The 21786-nt window shown below is 38.3% G+C and overlaps 1 protein-coding gene across 4 annotated transcripts in view; it reads left to right on the top strand.

Annotated features, from left to right (window-relative positions):
• The window catches only part of TDRD7 (tudor domain containing 7), a 76271-nt gene that overhangs the window by 22851 nt on the left and 31634 nt on the right, over positions 1–21786 (top strand). For all 4 annotated transcript variants that reach the window (XM_027039493.2, XM_027039492.2, XM_027039497.2 and 1 more), the window contains 2 exons: positions 7886–7959; positions 10193–10410. In XM_027039493.2, the coding sequence (XP_026895294.1) occupies positions 7886–7959; positions 10193–10410 (292 nt within the window). The remainder of the gene's footprint in view (positions 1–7885; positions 7960–10192; positions 10411–21786) is intronic.

Here is a 21786-nt window from a genome sequence, read left to right as displayed (position 1 = left end):
TTCTTGTGCTGAAAGAAAAAACTGTCAGCCATAAATTCTATATCCAGGAAAAATATACAACAGGAATGAAAGGGAAATAAAGACATTCTCAGATGAAAGAAAACTAAGAGAATTTGTCACTAGTTGACCTACTCTTAAAGAGTGGCTAAAGGAAGGTCTCTCAAGAGAAAATAAATAATATAAGATGGGCTTGGAATTTCAGAAAGGAAAGAGCAGAACTGGTAAAAACAGGTGTAAATGTAAGATTATCCTTCTTATGAGTTTCTTAAATCATACTAGGTTGAAACAAAAATTATAACACTATCTGATAAGTGCTCAACATATATAGAGAACTTAATTAAATTTGCAAAATTGGGGGGAGGAGAGGAGACCTAAATGGAAGTAAGGTTTGTACACTTAAAGTAGTAAAACGTTGATACCAATGGAATGTGATGTTGTATATATATATTGGAATGCTTAAACCAACTAGTAGGAAAGCTATACAAAGTGATATACAGAGTGATCAAACAGGGGAGGGGCAGAGAGAAAGGGAGACACAGAATCTGAAGCAGGTTCCAGGCTCTGAGCTGTCAGCACAGAGCCTGATGCAGGGCTTGAACCCACAAACTGTGAGATTATGACCTGAGCCAAAGTCAGACGCTTAACCAACTGAGCCACCCAGGCGCCCCTATACCACTTTTTCTTTAACTATTCCTCAGTTGATGGACATTTGGGCTCTTTCCATAGTTTGGCTATTGTTGATAATGCTGCTGTAAACATCAGGGTGCATGTACCACTTCGAATCTGTATTTTTGTGTCCTTTGGATAAATACCTAGTAGTGTGATTGCTGGGTTGTAGGGTAGTTCTATTTTTAACTTTTTGGGGAACCTCCATACTATTTTCCAGAGTAACTGTGCCAGTTTGCATTCCCACTAACAGCATTCTCATCGACATCTGTTGTTTCCTGTGTTGTTAATTTTTGCCATTCTGATGGGTATGAGGCAGTATCTCATTGTGATTTTGATGTGCATTTCCCTGATGATGAGTGATGTTGAGCATCTTTTCATGTGTCTGTTAGCCATCTGGATGTCTTCTTTGGAAAAATGTCTATTCATGTCTTCTGCCAATTCTTAACAGGATTATTTGGTTTTTGGGGTGTTGGGTTTGACTAATTACTTTCAATGTAAGTTTAATCACTTTAAATGTAAAAATGCATGAAAAGATGTTCAATTTCATTAGCCATCATGGGAACGCATATTAAAACGCATGTTAAAATGAGATATCATCATGACACACCTATCAGAATGACTAAAGTAAAAAATAGTGATAATACTGAATGCTGGCAAGGATGCAGAGAAACTGGACCAATTGTACATTGCTGTTGAAAATGTAGAATTAATAGCTACTCTAGAAAACGGTTTGGGAAATTTCATTAAAAAACAAAAGCTACTAAACATGCAGCTATCACATGATCCAGCAGTTGCACTCCTGGGCATTTATCCCAGAGAAATGAAAACTTATATTCATATAAAAACCTGTACACAAATGTTCATAGTAACTTTATTCATAATAGTCCCAAACTGAAAACAACCCCAGTGTCCTTTAGTAGGTGAATGATTCAACAGACTGTAGTACATTCAGACCACAGAATACTTAGCAATAAAAAGGAACAAACTATTAATAACACAGCAACTTTGGTGGATTTCAAGGGAATTCTGCTCTGTGAAAGAAGCCAGTATCAAAAATGCTACATGCTGTGTTGATTCTATTTATATAACATTCTTGAAATGACAAAATTGTAGAGATGGAGAACAGATAAGTGTTTGCCAAATGTTAGGGGTTTAGGAAGTTGGAAGGGTGTGGCTATAAAGGTATAGCAAGAAGGGGCCTTGTGATGGGACAGTTGTGATTATAATGATTATAGTCTGATGATTATAACCAATAAATTATTGATTACAGTGGTGGTTACAAGGATCTATATATGTGGTAAAATTTCACAGAACCACATGCACACAGACACACACACATGCACATGCGCATACATGCAAAACTGGTGAAGTTTGAATAAGTTCTGGATTATACCAATGTCAGTTGCCTGGTTTTGCTGATGTACTATGCAAAGATGTTACCATTGGGGGAAACTGGGTGAAGGGTGCTTGTGACCTCTATGTATATTTTTTGCAGCTCCCCATGAACTTAAAAGTATTTCAGAATACAGTTGACCCTGAACACCATCAACATGGAGTTAGGTGTGCTAACCCCACCCACAGTCAGAAATACACATACAACTTTTGAGCCCCCCCCCCCCCGCAGTTTGACTGCTAATAGCCTACTGTTGACCAAAAGCTTTACTGATAATATAAACAGTAGGTTAACACATATTTTGTGTATTATATGTATTATACATTGTATTCTTACAATAAAATGAGCAAAAAGAAAATATTTTTAAGGAAATCATAAGAGAAAATACATTTACAGTACTGTACTGTGTTTGTCAAAAAAATATGCATCTGGTGGACCTGTGTAGTTCAAACTCATGTTGTTTAAGAATCAAGTGTAGGGGCACCTGGGTGGCTCAGTCGGGTAAGCATCCAGCTCTTGGTTTTGGCTCAGGTCATGATCTCACGGTTCATGAATTTGAGCCCCACATCGGGCTCTGCGTTGGCAGTGTGTAGCTTGCTTGGGATTCCCTCTCTGTCCCTCTTTTTCTGCCCCTCCCCTGCTCGCTCTCTCTGTCTCTCAAAAATAAATAAATAAAAACTTTAAAAAATTTTTAAAAAGTGTAAAAAGTTAAAAAAGGGATAGCAAAAGCCTTATTTGTATGGTTTTAGTTTTGAGAATTAATATATCCTTTTATCTTTTGCCTTTCACTGTAAAAATTTCAAATTTCATATGGTAGAATATCTTGCACAATAATTTCTAAAACTATACACCTAGCTGTCTTCAGCTGTCTTGCTTTACATAGGTTATGTTACAGACTACTTTAACTATAAACTGTTAAAGATGTCATAAAACATCTTCATCAAACCTTTTTTTTAAGAGCATAATACAAATTGAAAGAATCCTTTTAAGAGGAATCTAAATACCACCTGGTGGCAGCTATTATGTGCATCCCTTGGATTATAAAATCAAAAAAAATTACTCTTACCAAAAATAGAACAAGAGCAAAAGCTGTTTTATCTACTTATAAAATACATGAGCAGTAATAGTAAGTAGTAAAAACTATTATTAACTTAACATTAAAGGGTCACCAAATCTTTTGGGAAGCTGATAAAAGGTATAAATGATTTTCCCAGAAAAATATATGTGTACACATATACAAACATCTTTGTATATTCAAGAGATTCATGGACCTCAGAAGCCCCTTCTCAGGATCTTTGGTCAAGAATTCATGCCTGCCAGTTAACAAACTGAAAGGGTTCTAGAAAAATAACATAGCTGATGTTTTCTGATATTGTAGGCATCAATCTAAGTTTATCATGTGTCCAGTAAAATACAAAGAGGGGTCAGGAGTAAGGATATATGATTGATTTGTGATTTCTCTGGTTTATATGAGGGAAGGAAATGTGTGTATCTAAAATAATATAATATATAACCATGGTATTTTTATTAAAGTGATAAGATTACTAAATGAGGTATTTAATGTATTTATCCATAAAACACAGATAAATATGGTACTGAAGTTCAAGATTCCCATTAGGCCTAGAAAGAGAAGAAATTACTGTGTGTATATTGTAGTGAGTAAGATCATGGACTTTGGATAGGAACAAATGGCTGTTTGGCACTAACCAACAGGCACTATGATTGAAAAGGCATCTTTCAAGTATTAAGCTAAATAAATGTGAATTTGTTGTTGGTTTCTGCTTCTTTGCATATGTTTAAAACTGTTGTATGTTTAGTATGTGCTAAATATTTGTAGGAAGTATTTTCTAAAATACATTTATTGCTTGGCTCTGATTGTAAAAATACTATGTGTATGGCATAGAAAATGTGCAAAGTGTAAAGAAGTAGAAGGAATTTTTAAAATTGCCTCTAATCCGGAGCACCTGGGTGGCTCAGTTGGTTAAGCATTGGACTCTTGATCTCGGTTCGGGTCATGATCTCACAGTTTGTGGGATTGAGGTTGGAATTCTCTCTCTCCCTCTCTCTGTGCCCCTCCCTTGCTCATGTTCTCTCTCTCTCTCAAAATAAATAAATAAACTTAAAAAAATTGCCTCTAATCCAAACATAAATGTAAACATTTAAAAGTTGTGGATATATAAAACGTTTAAACATAAATGTAAACATTTAAAAGTTGTGGATATATAAATTTTTAAAAATACAAATGGGCTCTTGCTATATCTTACTATTTTATAACCTGTTTTAAAAGGTAATATATTGGGGTGCCTGGGTGGCTCCATCGGTTAAGCGTCCGACTTTGTCTCAGGTCATGATCTCACAGTCTGTGAGTTCGAGCCCCGCATCGGGCTCTGTGCTGACAGCTCAGAGCCTGGAGCCTGCTTCTGCTTCTGTGTCTCCCTCTGTCCCTCCCCGACTCACACTCTCTCTCCCTCTCTCAAAAATAAATAAACATTAAAAAAGTTTTTTTTTTTTAAAGTAATAATATATTGTTAACCCACATGATTAAGTATACTAGTACATTATCATTTTTAATGTCAGGGAGATCCATTGTCCAGCCTCCTATTGCTGAGTATAAATTATTTCCACTATTGTAAGCAATTCTACAATGAAACATATTTGTAGAACAGTCCTTGCGTATATTCACGACTAGTTCCTTAGAATAAATTGGTAGGAAAAGGGTAAGAGGGTATACATTCTAAAGCTATTACTAATTTGTGCTCTACACAGATTATACCAATTATATTCTAGAAGCATATGGAAGTGATTATTTACTTGTACCCCTGCCAGTACTGGGCACCACTTTTTCAGTTGATGCCAAAAGGTGAAAAAATATACCTATATTTTAATTTCTATTTCTTTGACTTTCATTCTTAAGGGGGTTATAATTTTGTCATATGTTTACTTGACCATTTATAGATCTTTTATGAATTACGTGTCTTTGCCCTTTGTACAAACTTTCTGTTGGTTTTTTCTTTTTTCTTTCTTATTTGTAAAAATAATTTATAAATTAAGGATGTTGACCCTTTGTAATATGTTGGCAATATTTCCTCAGTTTATTTAATTTTTGTATTTCCACTATACAAAAACTTTAAAATTTTATATTTTTTTATCTAACTAAATCTACCAATCTGTTCCTTTGTGGCTTCTGTCTTTAGGTATTATGCTTAGAAAAGCATTTTTACCCCAATACTATATAATAGGTCTTCTGTTTTCTTTTAGAATTTTTATGGTTTCATTAAATCTTTAATCCAGAATTTATGTGGTTGTATATCATGAGAGTTAGCAGTCTTGTTAGCCAGATGTCCTAATACCAGTTATTACATAATTTTTTTCTTTCCATGCTGGTTTAAAATGCTGTCTTTACCCATTGTAAATTGTTATAAATATATGACTTGGTTTCTGGCCTTTTCATTCGGAATCATTAATTACCTGTCTAATTCTTTTGCTGTGCCAAACGATTCAGATTATTATAACTTTATAAGGTGTTAATAACCTTTACTCTCTACTTCCTCCTCTTTCTACTGCTGATTTGGTTTCTTGCTTCTAACATGTGCTTTTATTACACTTATTGCCATTTTCATAGCACTTAGTAGGTTTTGTTCTTATAGATTTTGTCAGTGCATTATTACCTATTTTTGTGTAAGAGGTTATACAAATCTAGCAGCTCACAACACCTAATTATTATTTCCTAATTCCTGTGGGTCATGTATCTGGTACTGCTTAGCTAGGTCCTCTGCTTCAGTCTCTTATGAGGCTGCTGTGGGTATTGGCCATGGATGGGGTGAACTGAGCAAGAATCTGCCTCTGGGCTGACACACATGCTTGTTGGCCAAATCACTTTCATTTTTTCCCTCAGTGCTTGATTTCCTGGCTGTTGGCCAAAGACCACCTTCAATTTCTTACCACATAGGCCTTCCCAATGTGGCCATTGGCTTCATCAAAGCCAGCAAGGAAGAGATTATGCTGGGGCGGGGGGGAGAGGGGGGATTTGTAATCTCATCATTTGTAATCCCCTCAGCCTTGAAATATTCTGTTGGTTAGAAGCAAGTTACTCAAGGGAATGAGGTTATATAAGGCTGTGGCTTGGCCACCAGGAGGCAAGAATCACTGGGGGCCATGTCATAGCAGCTTACTACAGTTGGTTTTCTCAACTGTACATATAGTCCATGAGATAGGGGGTGTGTTTCTCTTGTTTAATTGTATATAATTCCTGTCTGCCCATGCCCAGCTCATAGTAGGTCCTGAAATAAGTGTTTGTAGGGTAAGAATGTGTCTCTAATAAATGGCATATGTTTAGATTCGATAGGGTGTTTTTTGGACCAGTCTAAGTATTTGTCTTTTAAAATACTTAATAATTTGTCTTTTAAAATACAAAATAATAAATTTTTTATACTTTTATAAGACTGGTTGGACCACTTTCATCTTATTATGTTTGTTTTTCACATGTCCCTGCAGTTTCCCTTGAAATCTTTCTTTTGCTATGTCAACTGTTTTCTGTCCCATCCATCAGACCTATCTATGCCTGAGCCATATCAGTCCCTGCCATAATCTCTCTGTGCTCCTTCTTTGCTCATAAGCCTCTGCCTGCTAATAGAGCCCTCACAGCTGACTCCAAGCAGAGGAGGGTTCCAGTTTACAACTTTAGGGCTCTGGTGCAAGGGAAAAGAGGGCTGTCTCCCTGCCAGTTCTCTAAAAATAGAAGTTGGATATGTTTTTGGCATCTTCCATTATTACCTAGATGTATTAATATGTAAACATGATGTTCTTATAGTTGCATAGCATCATATATTAAATAAGTTGTATTGGTAGCCTACCATTTAATAATTTCTTGTAGAATTAAAGTATTATGAGGAGATGTTCTTTATTCCAAAGAATTCACCTAATTTTTAGAGTATTCCATACTATCTAAAAGTTGGAAATATGTATGTTGTGTCATTGTCACCTGTTCTAGTTCCATACCCACTGCTGGGCAAGATGTACTCAAAGGTTGATTCAATCATCCTATTCATTCCTACAACATTCACTGCCCTTTGCAAGTACCAAGCACTGCCCTAGGCTCTGGGAACAGGTTATTAAGACACTTGGAGCCTAGTGAGGGAGACTGACATGAACATATATGAGTGTGTGTGTGTGTGTGTGTGTGTGTGTCTGTCTGGTTTCATTGTCCTCATATTTGGAAAAATCTTCCTATGTATATCCAATGTAATTCATATAAAAATTATTTTGCTGAGTGTATGAAGTGTAGGGAGACAATGCTTTTTCTTTTCTAACTTGCTACTTGAGCAGTCCCTCTGTGGTTCGGAATGCCACCTTTCTCACGTGCTAAGATACAGCGTCAGTTGAGTGTTTCTAAGCTCTGTATCATTTTACTTATCTGTTTAAGTATTATAAATGTTGTAACTTTATAACTCACTTCAGTATCTGGTGGTATAATTCCTTCATTTTTTGGTTATATTCCAAAATATTCTTTATGATCAACTACTTATTCTTTGCATGGTTTTATTTATTTTGTATTGCCGGTCCCTTAAAGGTGATTAATTGGAAATCTAACTTCCATGTTCTCTTAAAGTCCTAGTTTAAATTTAGCTTTTAACACATTTTCTCTAATATGACACATGAAAGTTAATACCAGTATCATTTTCATTTTTGCTCATTTTGAAATATTCTAATGACTTCTTTTGCTATTCAGTGCCACAGAAACTTTAAATGAAAAGCACAGTGCTTAAAACTTGGCATAGACTTTGATGTTTGAATTTTAACTTACTTTTTTTTTTAACACCTTAGGTTTAGCCCAAAGGCGTCCCTCCCACCACCTTTTCAGATGCATCTCTCAAGAACCTGTGCTAAGGAAATAAATGGTATGTTTTCTAAACATTATCTTCATGATACATTTCAGCTTCTAGAGCCTTAGAACCCCAAGAAAAATATCTGGTGGTGGCTGTTCGCATTTGCTCTCACCCTATCCTATTTATTATCTTTCTTCCCCTCTTTCCTCATTTCTTTAAATTATGAATTGAAGTGATCTAAAGAGAAAATAGTACCTCCAGGGATATCATTATTCTGACATAAGGCCTTCCGCATATTAGATGAGTTCTGTTTCACTCCATGTGTCACCGAGAGATACTTATGTGCCTTGTCACCCTCTTACTCTTCAGAGGATAAGATGTAAAGCACATAAATATGAGGTTTCAACTCAGAAAATAGTTTCAGATACTCCACCATTTTTAAAAGCTGGGACCCTAAACTATACACAGTGACCACTAAGCATCTTAGTATGATACAAATGATTCCTTGGGTTAGAAGATCCAAAAGAGCTGTTAAGAAAACAGTAAGAAACATAATAAAGTCAAAGAATCTGAAGATTAAAATTGCACACACTTGTCGAGGTGCCTGGGTGACTCAGTCAGTTGAACATCTGACTTGGGCTCAGGTCATGATCTCATGGTTTGGTTCGTGGGTTCAAGCCCTGCATCGGGCTCACTGCTGTCAGCACAGAGCCCATTTCAGATCCTCTGTCTCCCTCTCTCTTACTGCCCCTCCTCCATTCACGCTCTCTCAAAAATGAAAAAAAAAAAAAAACATTAAAAAAATTAAAATGCACACACTCGGCATCTGGTCTTCTCCAACCAAAGTATAAATTCCCTGCTCATAGATGCATCTGAGGGAAGTGTTTCAGGATCAGTATTTACATTGCATGAAATTTAAGTGTGATTTTAAATGATCTGCTGTTTCAAGTGTGATTCTGACTGAGTCAAGATCATTTTTTCCATATGAACACATCTCCAGTATTTCTTATGGAAATTACTTGAATCATATGATTTTTGTTTCTGTCAATAACTTTTACACATGTATTTTCTTTTTTTTAATTTCTTTTAACGTTTTATTTATTTTTGAGACAGGGAGAGACAGAGCATGAACAGGGGAGGGTCAGAGAGAGGGAGACACAGAATCTGAAACAGCCTCCAGGCTCTGAGCTGTCAGCACAGAGCCCGACGCGAGGCTCGAACTCACGGACCGAGAGATCATAACCTGAGCCGAAGTCGGCCGCTTAACCTGAGCCACCCAGGCGCCCCTACACATGTATTTTCTGAAACATGGCTACTCCCTTAGAGGTTGTAAATTCTTTTAAAATAGAGTAAGCTTTTTTTCTGCAGAACGCTGAGGACTTGTTTCAGGAGGATTGCAGTTCACGGGACAGCTGATACGTACATGCTTACACACAGCCTCTCCTACCTGTTATAAAACAGACTCCTTCGTTGATTTAACAGAAACCACACAAGCTTAGGGGACTCCCAGTGACCCCACAAAACAGATGCATTTGCAGACTCCAACTGTGCATTTGTTACTGACACTCTGTTTTTAAGGGGGGTCTGACCAGTTCTCAGAAGCTCATCTTTTCCTTATTCCTGATCCTTTTATATCATTATTTGGGAAGAACCTAAATAAATTAGTGATGTTCTTATATGGACATTGTGTGCCCTTTTGTTTGCTGAGCCAAACTCAGTCTAGTGCCCTGTGCTGGGTGAGAGCAGAGTTAGCATCCAGCCCTCCTCAAGGAGCTGCTCACCCTTTGGCTTCCTGGCATCCTCAGAGGCTAGAGGCCCCAGACCAGTCTGTGTATCTCTCTACCTGCCAGTTTAAAATAGAACTTTTGTGTATTGCTAAATTGTTTTTCTCATTAATAAAGCAGAAAAACATATTTTAAAACCTGGACATTTTCAAAATTTTCTATAAAACGTTCTTTGATCTTACTATTAAAGCACTATCCTAATGCTTTGTGGAATACAGGTTTAAATAAAGCATTTCATATAAACCAGTATTGTCTAAAGTTTAACCTTTCTTAGTTGCAGTTAGAGAATGATTGGTTAAATACTAAATTTTATTATTCTCTATGAAACAAGATCGTCCTGATGTTTAAATTAGGAAGCACCCTTGTCAGTGTCCTTCTTGGCCTTATCCTGTCCACTTCTAAGTCCCTTGACCCCCATAAGCCTGAAGTGTAACAAAGCCTAATAACACAGATACTAGGTAATGGGGATAATCTAAAATGTTAAGCCTTTTGGTTAATTCTATCATTTTTTTAATTTAAAGATAATTTAAATCAGACTGTTGAAAAACCAAATGTCACGCCTCCTGCCTCTTACACTTATAAAATGGATGAGGTTCAAAACCGCATAAAGGAAATACTAAACAAGCATAACAATGGCATTTGGATATCTAAGCTTCCACATTTTTACAAAGAGTTATATAAAGAAGAACTTAATCAAGGAATTTTACAACAATTTGAACACTGGCCTCATATTTGCACGGTACGTTTCTCCTTACTCCTCCCTTCTGATGCCTGCTCCCTGCCCTTCTTTCAGATTTTGAGTTATTAATCACATCACCTTTTATACAGGGAGCATGACGCACTTGACATAATATTGCGTCATTAATATTTATCTCTAAGATTAACATATATTGGTTCTTACTTACGGAGATAGGTCAAGGTCAAGGGCTGTGTGTGTTGTGATTGCTGTTTTTACATATTTTGTTTTAAATTATTTTTAAGTGCATTTTATATGTGGTAATATGTATACCATTTTGTATCAAACTGTTACCAATGGATACTGATAACTTTGCCATTTTAATAACTTGAACTCACTGGTAATAAAACTGCATTTGCCTCAAAATTTTACATGCTGGTTCCTGAGCATTTTTTAGAGACATTCAGCTGAACTGATTTTAGTTATTTTGACTACTTATTTATACAGTATCTTATTTTAATTTAAAAATGAACGTAGGGTTATGATTTAAAATTTTTGCAAAATTCTTTGGAGGAAAAAATTGACAAGTTAACTGACATCAATTTCTATACCTGTTTCTACTTGAGTGTCTGTTATAATACAATGATGGATCAGAATAGTTTATTAGAAATCTTAGTTCAGCCAGCGATAGAGACAACTAAATTCCTAAACCAAAGTAACTAACTTTCAGGTTTCTTAATGTTTTCATTTACATAGAATGTATTCAATCATGTAACTATTCTAAATGGTAGCATTAGCCGCTACTTGGTGCTTCTGGAATTAAATATACATACAATTTTGTTTTATAGAAGGCTTTCATTTATTTAATTGAATATGTATTTTGGCCCCTGACCTTGTTGGGTAATGCACAGGCCACTCTCTTTTTCTAAGCCCCTGGCCTGAAGACATGTATTTTTGTAACCACTTTTTCCTCCAGGTCACTGACATGCATTCGAGTTCCAGTCACTTTCCAGGCAAAAGTCATTCTTTCATGCATCCAACCTATTTATTCGTACACGATTTACTGTGCACCTGCTGGTACCAGTCACTGACTTAGATGCTAAGAACACCTTAGAGGCATGTCACGTGTCAGAATATTCAGTAGGAAGTGGGAAAACAAGAAGAAATAGCAAACTCTGTCAATAAGCTGTTTTCTTCCTTACGAAGTCAAGAATGTTTACAGACTATAAGAATGTTACCCTGATTTATGTGGAATGTAGGGTTTATTCTTATAATGGGAATTCCTATTAGTTGCTGTTCAGTTCATTCCATTTTTACTCCTTTCTAAGGAGAGTTTTCTCACTGGTTGCAGGTTCAGCAGCGTTGATGTGCCCACTCAGATTTCCCTCATCTTGAGGGCATTTTTGATATTTCACCGCGCTACTCAGTTTAGAGGTTCAGGGCATGGAGACCCTTCTCAGGGGTGGATAGGATTCTTTTATTTTTTATATCCATAGACAGTCATGAACTTATAGCACATCTCAGTGAACTTAGAGCCTTTTTTTTTTGTCAGGATACACATATAACTCACTATAAAGCTTTGATTTAAAAAAAAAGTTGTCTTTGGAGTAAAGTTTTAAAACTTAACTCCACAGAATCTTCTTAATGTATTGTTGTTTCTGGTTACTTTATTTTATACTCCATGATAATTACTTTTGTTTGTGTAGCTTAATTTATAGCTTTTGGGGGAAATTTTCATCTGTGTTATCTACGTGTCTGCAAAGCCCCAAAATCTCTCTTGCTAGGATTATAGGTGAGAGAGTATCTCTTTGATGTTAAAACCTCACTTAAAATGAAGGGTTTCCTACTAAATTTCAGGAGCTGAAACAACTGACTTTTTATTTTTTGGTTACTCAAATTCATCTTTCTTGCGTGATTATTTTCTGTTCAGGAGGTAAGGGTAGAACCCGAAGCAGAAATAGGATATACCTTCCTTATCTATATGCTGTGTCTCTCAACTTTGAGTAGGACTTCTTGGGTGCAATCACTATAAATTATTAGGGATGAGAATTGCTTAGTGTAAAAGCATTACATCTAAGATACCAAAAACTGCCAGTCTTATTGATGTCTATTAATGTTTTTCAAAACTCTTTTTATAACATCTAAATATTCTTTAATAGCCTACTGGTAAACAGTTTTAAACAGTTACACCATGGTTATTTATAGACCGCTTTAAATAGTTATACTACCATGCTTGTTTTTCTTTTCTTCTGACTAATTGCTTTCCACTTTGGTGAAAAGCAGAAACACTGAGAGCATGACCAGAGCTGATACTATTACAGGCAAGGACAGACATCCTCAAATGCAGCACAGAAAAGTTAGGGTAAGGAAGATTCGGTCTTGTATTCGGTATGTATCTCTCTATATGGCTTATCGTGTAACCGAAGAAGAAACCCAAGTGCGGTGTATTTCCATATTGTTTTTTAAAGGACTTTCTCAGGGCACCTGGGTGGCTCAGTCGGTTAAGTGTCTGACTTTGGCTCAGGTCATGATCTTGCAGTTTGTAAGTTCGAGCCCCACTTCAGGCTCTGTGCTGACAGTTCAAAGCCTGGATTCTGCTTCAGATTCTGTGTCTCCCTCTCTCTCTGCCCCTCCCCCAACTCGTGCTCTGTCTCTCTCCATCTCTCAAAAATAAATAAACATTAAAAAAGCTTTAAAAAAAGGGCTTTCTCCCCTGATCATATAAAACATTCTATATAAAAAATGAAAAATAAAGCTATGAGGGGCACTTGGGTGGCTCAGTCGGTTAAGCATCTGACTTCGACTCAGGTCATGATCTCATGGTTCGTGGGTTCAAGGCCTCTCAGCACAGAGCCTGCTTCAGATCATCTGTCTCCTTCTCTCTCTGTCCCTCCCTCAGTTGCACGCATATGCTCTCTCACTCTCTCTTGCTCGCTCTCTCTCTCTCTCTCATAAATAAACATTTATACGAAAAGTAAAACTATGAAAGTAAAATCACCCATTTATACATATGTACAGTGGATACCATATATACTTGCAAGACTCAGAGATAACCACTTGCAGGTATTTCCATTTGAATATCAGAATGGGCAACATGAGCTTCTGGGGCCAAATAGCAGCTCTGAAATTTTACTTTCATGGAGGTTTTGATCAGCTGTATGCAGTATTCCATTTCGCAGGGATGTTGGATTGCATTTTGATGCAGGCAGAAGGATGCTTTGACTCTTTGGTTCTTCATCTTGGGAATCATCCCGACAACAAAGTGTGGATTGGGTTTTGAAAGCTAAAGAGAATATAAAGTTATACTCACCATGATGAACTAGTTGCATAGTGTTCTAGGCAACTTGTGAGGGAAATGGAAACTGCAGGAGCTGTCCTGGAAAGGCAAAGAGCCCAAGGTGGCAGGCCTTAGACCAAGGGTACTGGAGTCCAAGCATTTCCATTCAGTCCTTGGAGGAGGACAACACCTCTTGGGTGTTGTTGGTCTTATTAATAATGTTCTTCTTAACTGCTGTGTTTGGTTAGTATTTATGAAATGCTGCTGTGAACCAGACACTGACCTGGGTGTTGGAATAATAGTGAACAAGACAAACATGATCCTTGCCTTTATGGAACTTCTTGTCTAACAGAGAAAATAAACATGGAACAAATAATGATAAACCTGCGATTGTGTTGAAGGAGAAGGGCAGGGTGCTGAGGAAATGTGTAAACAGGAGGGCCCAACTTAGCATGATGAGTCAAGAACTTCCCAGAGGAGGTGGCTGCTACACTAAAACCTGACAGGTGAACTGAAGTAAGTTAGGCAAAGGAAGCAGCTCATACCGAAGCCCTGAGATGGAAAGAAAAGCAGGGCTTTTTCAACTGAAAGAAAGTAAAGAGAGAGTGGCTCAAGAAGAAACTCAAGAGGCAAGCAGAGGCTAGGTCACCTCGTGAAAGAGTCATCATTTGGTGGGAACTTAGCGGATTCCCCCCACCATGAGGTCACCCAGGATCCAGAGCCTCTGACAGACTTGGATTTCTGGTAAAATTCCAGATCTTATAACAATGACTGTTGAGCCTCAGAGATTTTGTCGACATTCTCTACTTTCTGCAGTATGGGTAGAGAGAGAAACCTCTCCATTCCCACATGAGCCAGAACATCTGTCTGTATTCAATGTCTTACCTAAAGCTGCAGAGAGAGCTGGGGGGCTCATTCTTTGAGCCAGACAGGACCACAGGCACTCAGCTGAGAATTTGTACCCCACTTCAGTGACCTAGAGGATGAACATTGGGCAACACTCTGAGTTGTCCTGGAGGCACAGCGGCCTTCGTTACCAATGTGGCATTTCGTGAATGAGAGCATGACATCCTAGAACATAAAATGTGAGTGACTAAAAAAAATGCCCAATTGTACTAATTATTCATGCTTTGATAAAAAGTTTTTACTGTTAATCTGCATTTTTGTTAAGTGTCATCTTCCTACCCACTGGAAAGCACTACGCTTCAAGTTGGTTAGTACTGTAATACCTCAGACTTTAAAAAATGTGTCACAGTGGTGACGGCTGTCTCGCCACTTACAAAGATACGTTTTTATAGTTTGGGATGTTCAGGGATGTTTCTGTGGTAATTAATTACATAAGATAATAAGGCACCTGTCAGCCCATGCAAAGTGAACTGCCCTTTTTTAAAGCCTGGATATTTCTGGGCTAAGAATGAACAACTTGGATTTCTAAGGAAGTGAGTGTAAATCGAACAGCAGTGATGCATGCTCAGACTTAATGGTATCGATACAATCTATATAGCAATGCCAGCAAAAGCCACAGTGAGAAGGTAAACTGAGGCCTTGAAAGTATAGCCATAATATCTCATTGGAATCCAATTTCTTTTCTCACTTTTCACCAATAAAAAAATATGTAGTGAACACACTGGAACAGTTTTTAAATTTAATTTCAGTGAGCATCTGAATAGGAGAAAGAATAGCTCTGTGGCAAAATCAGAACAGAGACATTGGTGTGTATGATGTTGCTGTGCTGGACTTGAATAGAGCAACTGCCCGTCGGACCCTAGAGTATGATAGAAGGAGTGTGGGCTGGGGCACCTGGGTGGCTCAGTCCATTAAGCATCTGACACTTGGTTTTGGCTTGGGTCACGATCTCAGAGTTTGTGAGATCAAGCCCCACGTTGGGCTCTGCACTGACAGCATAGAGCCTGCGTGGGAATCTTTCTGTCTCCCTCTCTCTCCCCCTTCATCACTCTCTCTCTCTCAAAATAAATAAACATTAAAAAAAAAGAGTTTGGGCTTTGGAATTCCATGTTTGCCTTGCCATTTCTTGGCTGCATTACTTTCAGCACACAAATCATCCTCTCAGGTCCCTACTCTTCTCTAAAATGTGACTGTTTCATAGCACCTGTGTGGCTCAGTTGGATGTCTGACTTTGGCTCAGGTCATGACTTCATGGTTCATGGGTTTAAGCCCCACGTCTGCTCTGTGTTGACAGCTCAGAGCCCAGAGCCTGCTTTGGATTCTGTGTCTCCCTCTCTCTCTGCCCCTCCCCCACTCATGCCCTGTTTCTGAAAAATGAATAAACCTTAAAAAATTAAAAAAAAAATAAAGTGTGACTATTTGTACCCATTGCATAGGGTTGTTGGAGTAAAGTGAGAGAAACTATGAAAAGCAGCTGCCAGTATGATATCAGACACATAGCAGGTATTTAGGAAAAGGCTGTTTTTGTTTTGTTTTGTTTTAGAGAGAGAGAGAGAGAGAGCAGGAAGACCAGCAGGGAAAGAGGGAGAGAGAGAATCTTAAGCAGGCTCTGTGCTCAGCACGGAGTCTAATGCGGGACTCCATCCCACTACCCTGGGATCATGACCTAAGCTAAAATCAAGAGTCAGATGCTCAAACCACTGAGCCACCCAGGGGATTCAAGGCTATTATCTTTTGAGGGGCAGCCCAGCTTAAACTAAAGCAGGTTATATATAACCCACTGGTAAACCAGAGACATGCCCAGGAAGCTCTACAAAGGAACTTATCTCAGTGAAGATAGAGGAAAAATTAAAGAAGGAAGAACAAAAGTTTAAATTGAGAGAAGATAAAGAGCAATAGATGACTGAAGTGAAAGGGATCGAAACTCCAAGATGAGGTGAGTTTCTGTTATCTTGGGGGCACAACCTCCACCCCCAAAGGTAATGAGAACATACCTAGAATACCTACTTAGCCTAGAAGGCACAGTGAAAGCCGCCACTGCCGGCCAAGATCATCCCAAAAAGCTGTGCACACATTTAGCCAGGAGAAGATGCCCTTGTCTTCCTGAGAGAAACTGAGCAAGAGCCTGACCTTGAGCCATGCTGAATGAAAAAGACTTGAAGTCTGTTCTAATATAGTTGCAGTCAGCATCAGTTAGAAGTCCGTAGTAGGAAAAGGGGTGAGAGGTGAGAGAGAGTATGAGCCTTGAAATGTATACAGTCTGTAAAACTACTCATCCAAGGTGGTGGAAAGAGTTTAGTTTCTCTGAGCAGATGGTTTGTAAACAGTCAGGGGTTACCCTCTACAAGAAACTTTTTACTTTTACCTTTGATTAAATGTCTGTGGAATATTCTACAAACACTTGTACTTTCTTGAACAGAAGCAACTAAAAACTTGTAACTGTTTCTGAATACCTCGGGTTTGGCATCACTAGCATTGGTAAAGCACTACAGAGAGGGTGGCAGATGTAGTGGTGTGGAACCTTGAGATGTAGGGGTTAGCTCATCTCTGTACTTCTCTGTGTGTAATTTATGCCCCACCCACTGCCCTTACAGGCTTCACCTCCCAACCTAGGTTGTCTTCGTTGTGGCCCAATGATGCCATTGGGGACCATTTTCTCATCTCTTTCTCGTTGTCTGACTTTTCCAGTACTTCTCAGCTTTAGCAAAAAAAAGACTGAGCTCTTAAGGAGGTCATTAACCACTCAATCTTTCTTTCTATGAACTGGCTATTCATAGGGTACTAGCTTCTTGGTCAGTAACTCTTCAATGTTTTCACTGTTGCAAGGTACTCAGGGGTCTTTATTCACTGCTGAAGTTGAGTTTTTAAACTGGTTTTTTTTTGAAGTTCAAAACCTTGCCAATGCTTGGAGAACTGGGAATCAGATCTCCAGGTAAATATGATTTTTTTTGTACTGGTGGAAATACAACTGTGGCTGGATAAGGCCTATACAACTGTTTTGGAAAACTTTTATTTAATTAGACAATACCAATTCTGTCATAGAATCATAAAGAAAATTCTAATTCTATGAAACACAGTAAGGTTACCTCAGCAGCTTATGCTGTTTAGTTAGCAGATGAGACTTCCATAGACTTGAAGGATTTTGGCTTCAGGAATTTAAGTTTACAGCACAGGTAAAATCAGATAGGAAGAAGTAAAGACCTCTTAGAATTAAGAGGAAGCAAGTTTCTAGACTCATAGGGTAAAGACTTTTATGTGTGTGAACAAATGGGGCTCCTGAAGAAATTGATGTTTGAAAGTCTTGGGCCTTACCTATACCAAACCTACTATGTCTATCCTCAATTTACAAAATCCCAGAGGTGTGTGAGAGAAGTATCTCACTGCAATTCCAAATGAGGCAGAAATCAAACTAAATATAATGAACTTGTGGGGATAAAGTCTAAGGCATATCAGGTACCAGAATCTTCTGATGAGTACCAAAGGAGATGGCTTGAACTCTGTGGTGTAGGGAGTTAATCTTTTATGTTACCTACCTGTCTTTCCTGTGGGGTCTGGAGGTGCAGTGGGGGTGAGTAAAGATATGAAGTTCTAGGTCATGCCACCTCCCAGTCATTGAAATGGTAGCTTTTTAAGTGGATAGCCGAAGTCCCCTCCCCCCCACCAAAAAATGTAGAGCCACAAAACAAAACATGGAGGAAAAGAGTAGGATTATGATATTGAATCTTCTTCTACAGAAGGCTTATGACTCCCTCCTCAGATACGTATCTGGATCAGGTAAACTAAAGGTGTAGAGCACCCTTGTAAGAGATAACTGAAATGATGAGCTGCTGATATATCAAACTAAGAATATAATAAAAGCCATATTTCAAGTAGCTGTTGACTTACCTTGGTCATTTGTGAAGGCTAAAGAAAGCTTTCTACTTGGGGGCTGTGACAGGAGATCACATGTCAGTCTGGTCAGATGCACCAGAGCACAGTGAATAATGGACACCACACTGTAACCCACGTTATAGCAATTCCTTGTCTTTGGGGAGATTGCCATAAGTTTGGGATACAGTAGTAGGTATCTTTCCTAAGCCTAGTTACCAGAAAATTAAAAAGAGACAAAGACACATTTTGTGGAGGATAGGTAGCAATCACTGTAGAATGCCTGGGAAAAGCAAATTTTCATTCATATGAAAATTTTAAAACAAAGTTGAAGTTGAAAAAAATTACATATAAGTTCAAAAATTACATCTGTGAGAGTTAGGTTTTTTAAGTTGAAATGACATGAATTTCATGATTTTTCCCTTTGAATTCAGTAACCCTTCAGCCAGTCTCCAAAGATTGCTTGGAAAGCATGTGGACCAGACATATTACCCATATCACCAAGCTTATCCATGAATATTTGTCTAATGTATTGAAGGACATCTCATTCAGCCTTGGTTAGTGTCAGGTTCAGTTCCGGAAATCAGGCCTATGTTTAATCTTAGTAAAGGCTGAATTGAATTTAAAGAGGCCAAATTACTGGAGAACAAAGTAGAGTTTAGGCTCATAACCAATCCTCTTGAGACTGAGGAAGAAGCACATTGGAAAATGCCTACAATTCAAGGAACTAGTCATTTGGAGATAGGGGGTGGTTATCTAGTTTAAACAATAACAGTAAGATGAAACTGCTTAGGAAAGAAATCTGTCTTCTAGTTCAGGTGGTTATTTGGCTGTTGTTAGAAATTCAGATAAACTTAGGCTTGTTGGTTAAAAATCTACTTTATAGGCTGACTGGAGAAGCTTGACTTAAATGTTGTAGACAGAGCCCTGGAAGCTTACTAATTCCAGATGATCTTTTAACATTATTATGATACAAAGGTCAGAAAAGAAAGGGAATTTTGTGCCCCTTAAATGGCTGTAATGTTCATAAACTTCTGTTAAGGTAGAAATTCCTGGTGAGAAGAACTCAGTGTGCTGGCCATGTTCAGAGATCATGTCTAGAGATTTGATAAAGGGCATTGTTAGGTAATTGGTCCTGATCACATCTAAAGCACAGGTGGGAATGGAAGCTTCGGGACTGGAAGTGGAGGAGGCTGTTTTGTTTTGTTTTGTTTAAGGTTTATTTATTTGTTTTGAGAGACAGAGGGAGAGGGGCAGAAAGAGAGGGAGAGAGAGAGAGAATCCCAAGCAGGCTCTGCACTGTCAGCATGGAGGCTGATTATGGATTCGAGCTCAGGAACTGTGAGATCATGGCCTGAGTCAAAATCGGATGCTCAACCAACTGAGCCACCCTGACACCCCTAGGGGACTGTTGAACAAACACTGAAGTATCTCATGTTCCAGTTCACTCACTGGAAAGAAAAGGGTCATAAAGCTGAAGAACCCTTCCTATCCTCTCTTGAGTTAGAAGAAGCCATGTGGACAGTTGGGGCATGGGGCTTGTGAGAGTTATTATAGATAAATAAGATATTCCACTGAAATTAGTTTCTACCATCCACCTTGGAGAAGGTATTGCAAAAAGTTGAAAAGAGGTCTGTAGGCAAAGAACGAAGATGGGCCCCGAAGCCTCAGCTGGCTTTCAATATGGAGGACTGTCATGTCTAAATCTAAGATTACATTAATTGGGATTCTATATGACAAGTGGATAATTCACATAGAACTCTATTTTATATCTCCATTTGCTCCAAAAGTATGTTTCTCAAACCCTTCTCTGGATACTGTATTCTTGTATCTTATTAAGTGTCTTAAAGCACGGTGAGGATTGCCATTTTAAGATTTCAGATTTACAAACATGAATCTCAGGGCACCTGGGTGGCTCAGTTGGTTGAGTGCTGACTTTAAATTTTTTTTTTTAACATTTATTTATTTTTGAGACAGAGAGAGACAGAGCATGAGCAGGGGAGGGTCAGAGAGAGAAGGAGACACAGAATCTGAAACAGACTCCAGGCTCTGAGCAGTCAGCACAGAGCCCGACGCGGGGCTCGAACTCAGGGACCGTGAGATCATGACCTGAGCCGAAGTCGGACGCTTAACCGACCGAGCCACCCAGGCACCCCGTTGAGTGCTGACTTTAGCTCAGGTCATGATCTCACAGTTCATGGGTTCGAGCCCCACATTGGGCTCTGTGCTGACAACTCAGAGCCTGGAGCCTGCTTTGGATTCTGTGTCTCCTTCTCTCTCTGACCCTCCCCCGCTCATGCTGTTTCTCTCTGTCTCTCAAAAATAAATAAATGTTACCAAAAAAATTTTTTAACTAAATAAAAAAATTAAAAAAATAAAAACATGAATCTCAAGACCATTGAGAGCAAAATGAGAAATGGTCCAAATATTTATATCCCTAAGTCTTAAAATTAGGGACATAAACTGTAACTGTCCTATAATGCACCAACCAGAGTGTCAAAAGGTGTCAGCAGCAGGAGTCCACCAACGATGATAGGGAATGCCAGCAGGTGCTAAATGCAGACTAAGTTGCCTCTGCTTTTATTGATGCTTGGGGTTTTGGGCATGGACTTTCCCCCCAGTCCTCAAAACTTCAACACACGTTGGCAGAAGAATGTGAGGAGGAGAACCTAATGTTTTATACTTGTGTTAATATTCATCCTTCTCATGTATCACCTAGAATATATAGTCAGGACTAAAAGGTATCTATCTTAATATTCAATTGACTACACCTCTCGACTTTTTAATGCTCTTCTTGGGTAACAAGACAATACCTTCTTTGTGTGTACATATTTATGTTCTTCCTAAGCATTATGTAGAAAATGAGTTAGAGAGGTCAATGTTCTTTACTAACAAGCTACTCAGTGTACTTTAATATTCTATTCTTCTTGGGAGAGGGAGGACTTCTTATAAGTTTGTATTATTACCTTAGTGGTCTGGAATGTTTTTCCAAGGACTCAAATTGCAGCTAAGGAATAACTGAATAGGATCTGACAAAATAGGAACATCTTAGAGGGCTGTCAATGCTAACTTCAGTCTAATCAAAGGTTGAGAAACCTTTTTTTATAAAGGGTGAGGTAGTAAATATTTTAGGTTTTGTGGGCCAACAGCTGTGTCATTGTTACCCATAGTCTGGCACAACCACTCAACTCTGCTACTGAACTGCAGAAGCAGGCCTCCACGATGCATAAGCAAATGGGCATGGCTGTGTTCCAATAAAACCTTATGTACACTGAATTTCATCTAATTTTCACATCACAAAATAATTCTTTTGATTTTTTTCAACCATTTAAAAATACACAAATCATATTAGCTCATAGGCAAGGCAAAAACAGGTGGTAAGATCAGCT

The sequence above is a fragment of the Acinonyx jubatus genome, chromosome D4 (genome assembly GCF_027475565.1).
Source record: "Acinonyx jubatus isolate Ajub_Pintada_27869175 chromosome D4, VMU_Ajub_asm_v1.0, whole genome shotgun sequence".
NCBI classification, from domain to species: Eukaryota; Metazoa; Chordata; class Mammalia; order Carnivora; family Felidae; genus Acinonyx; species Acinonyx jubatus.
This window is presented reverse-complemented; position numbering and strand designations above follow the sequence as displayed.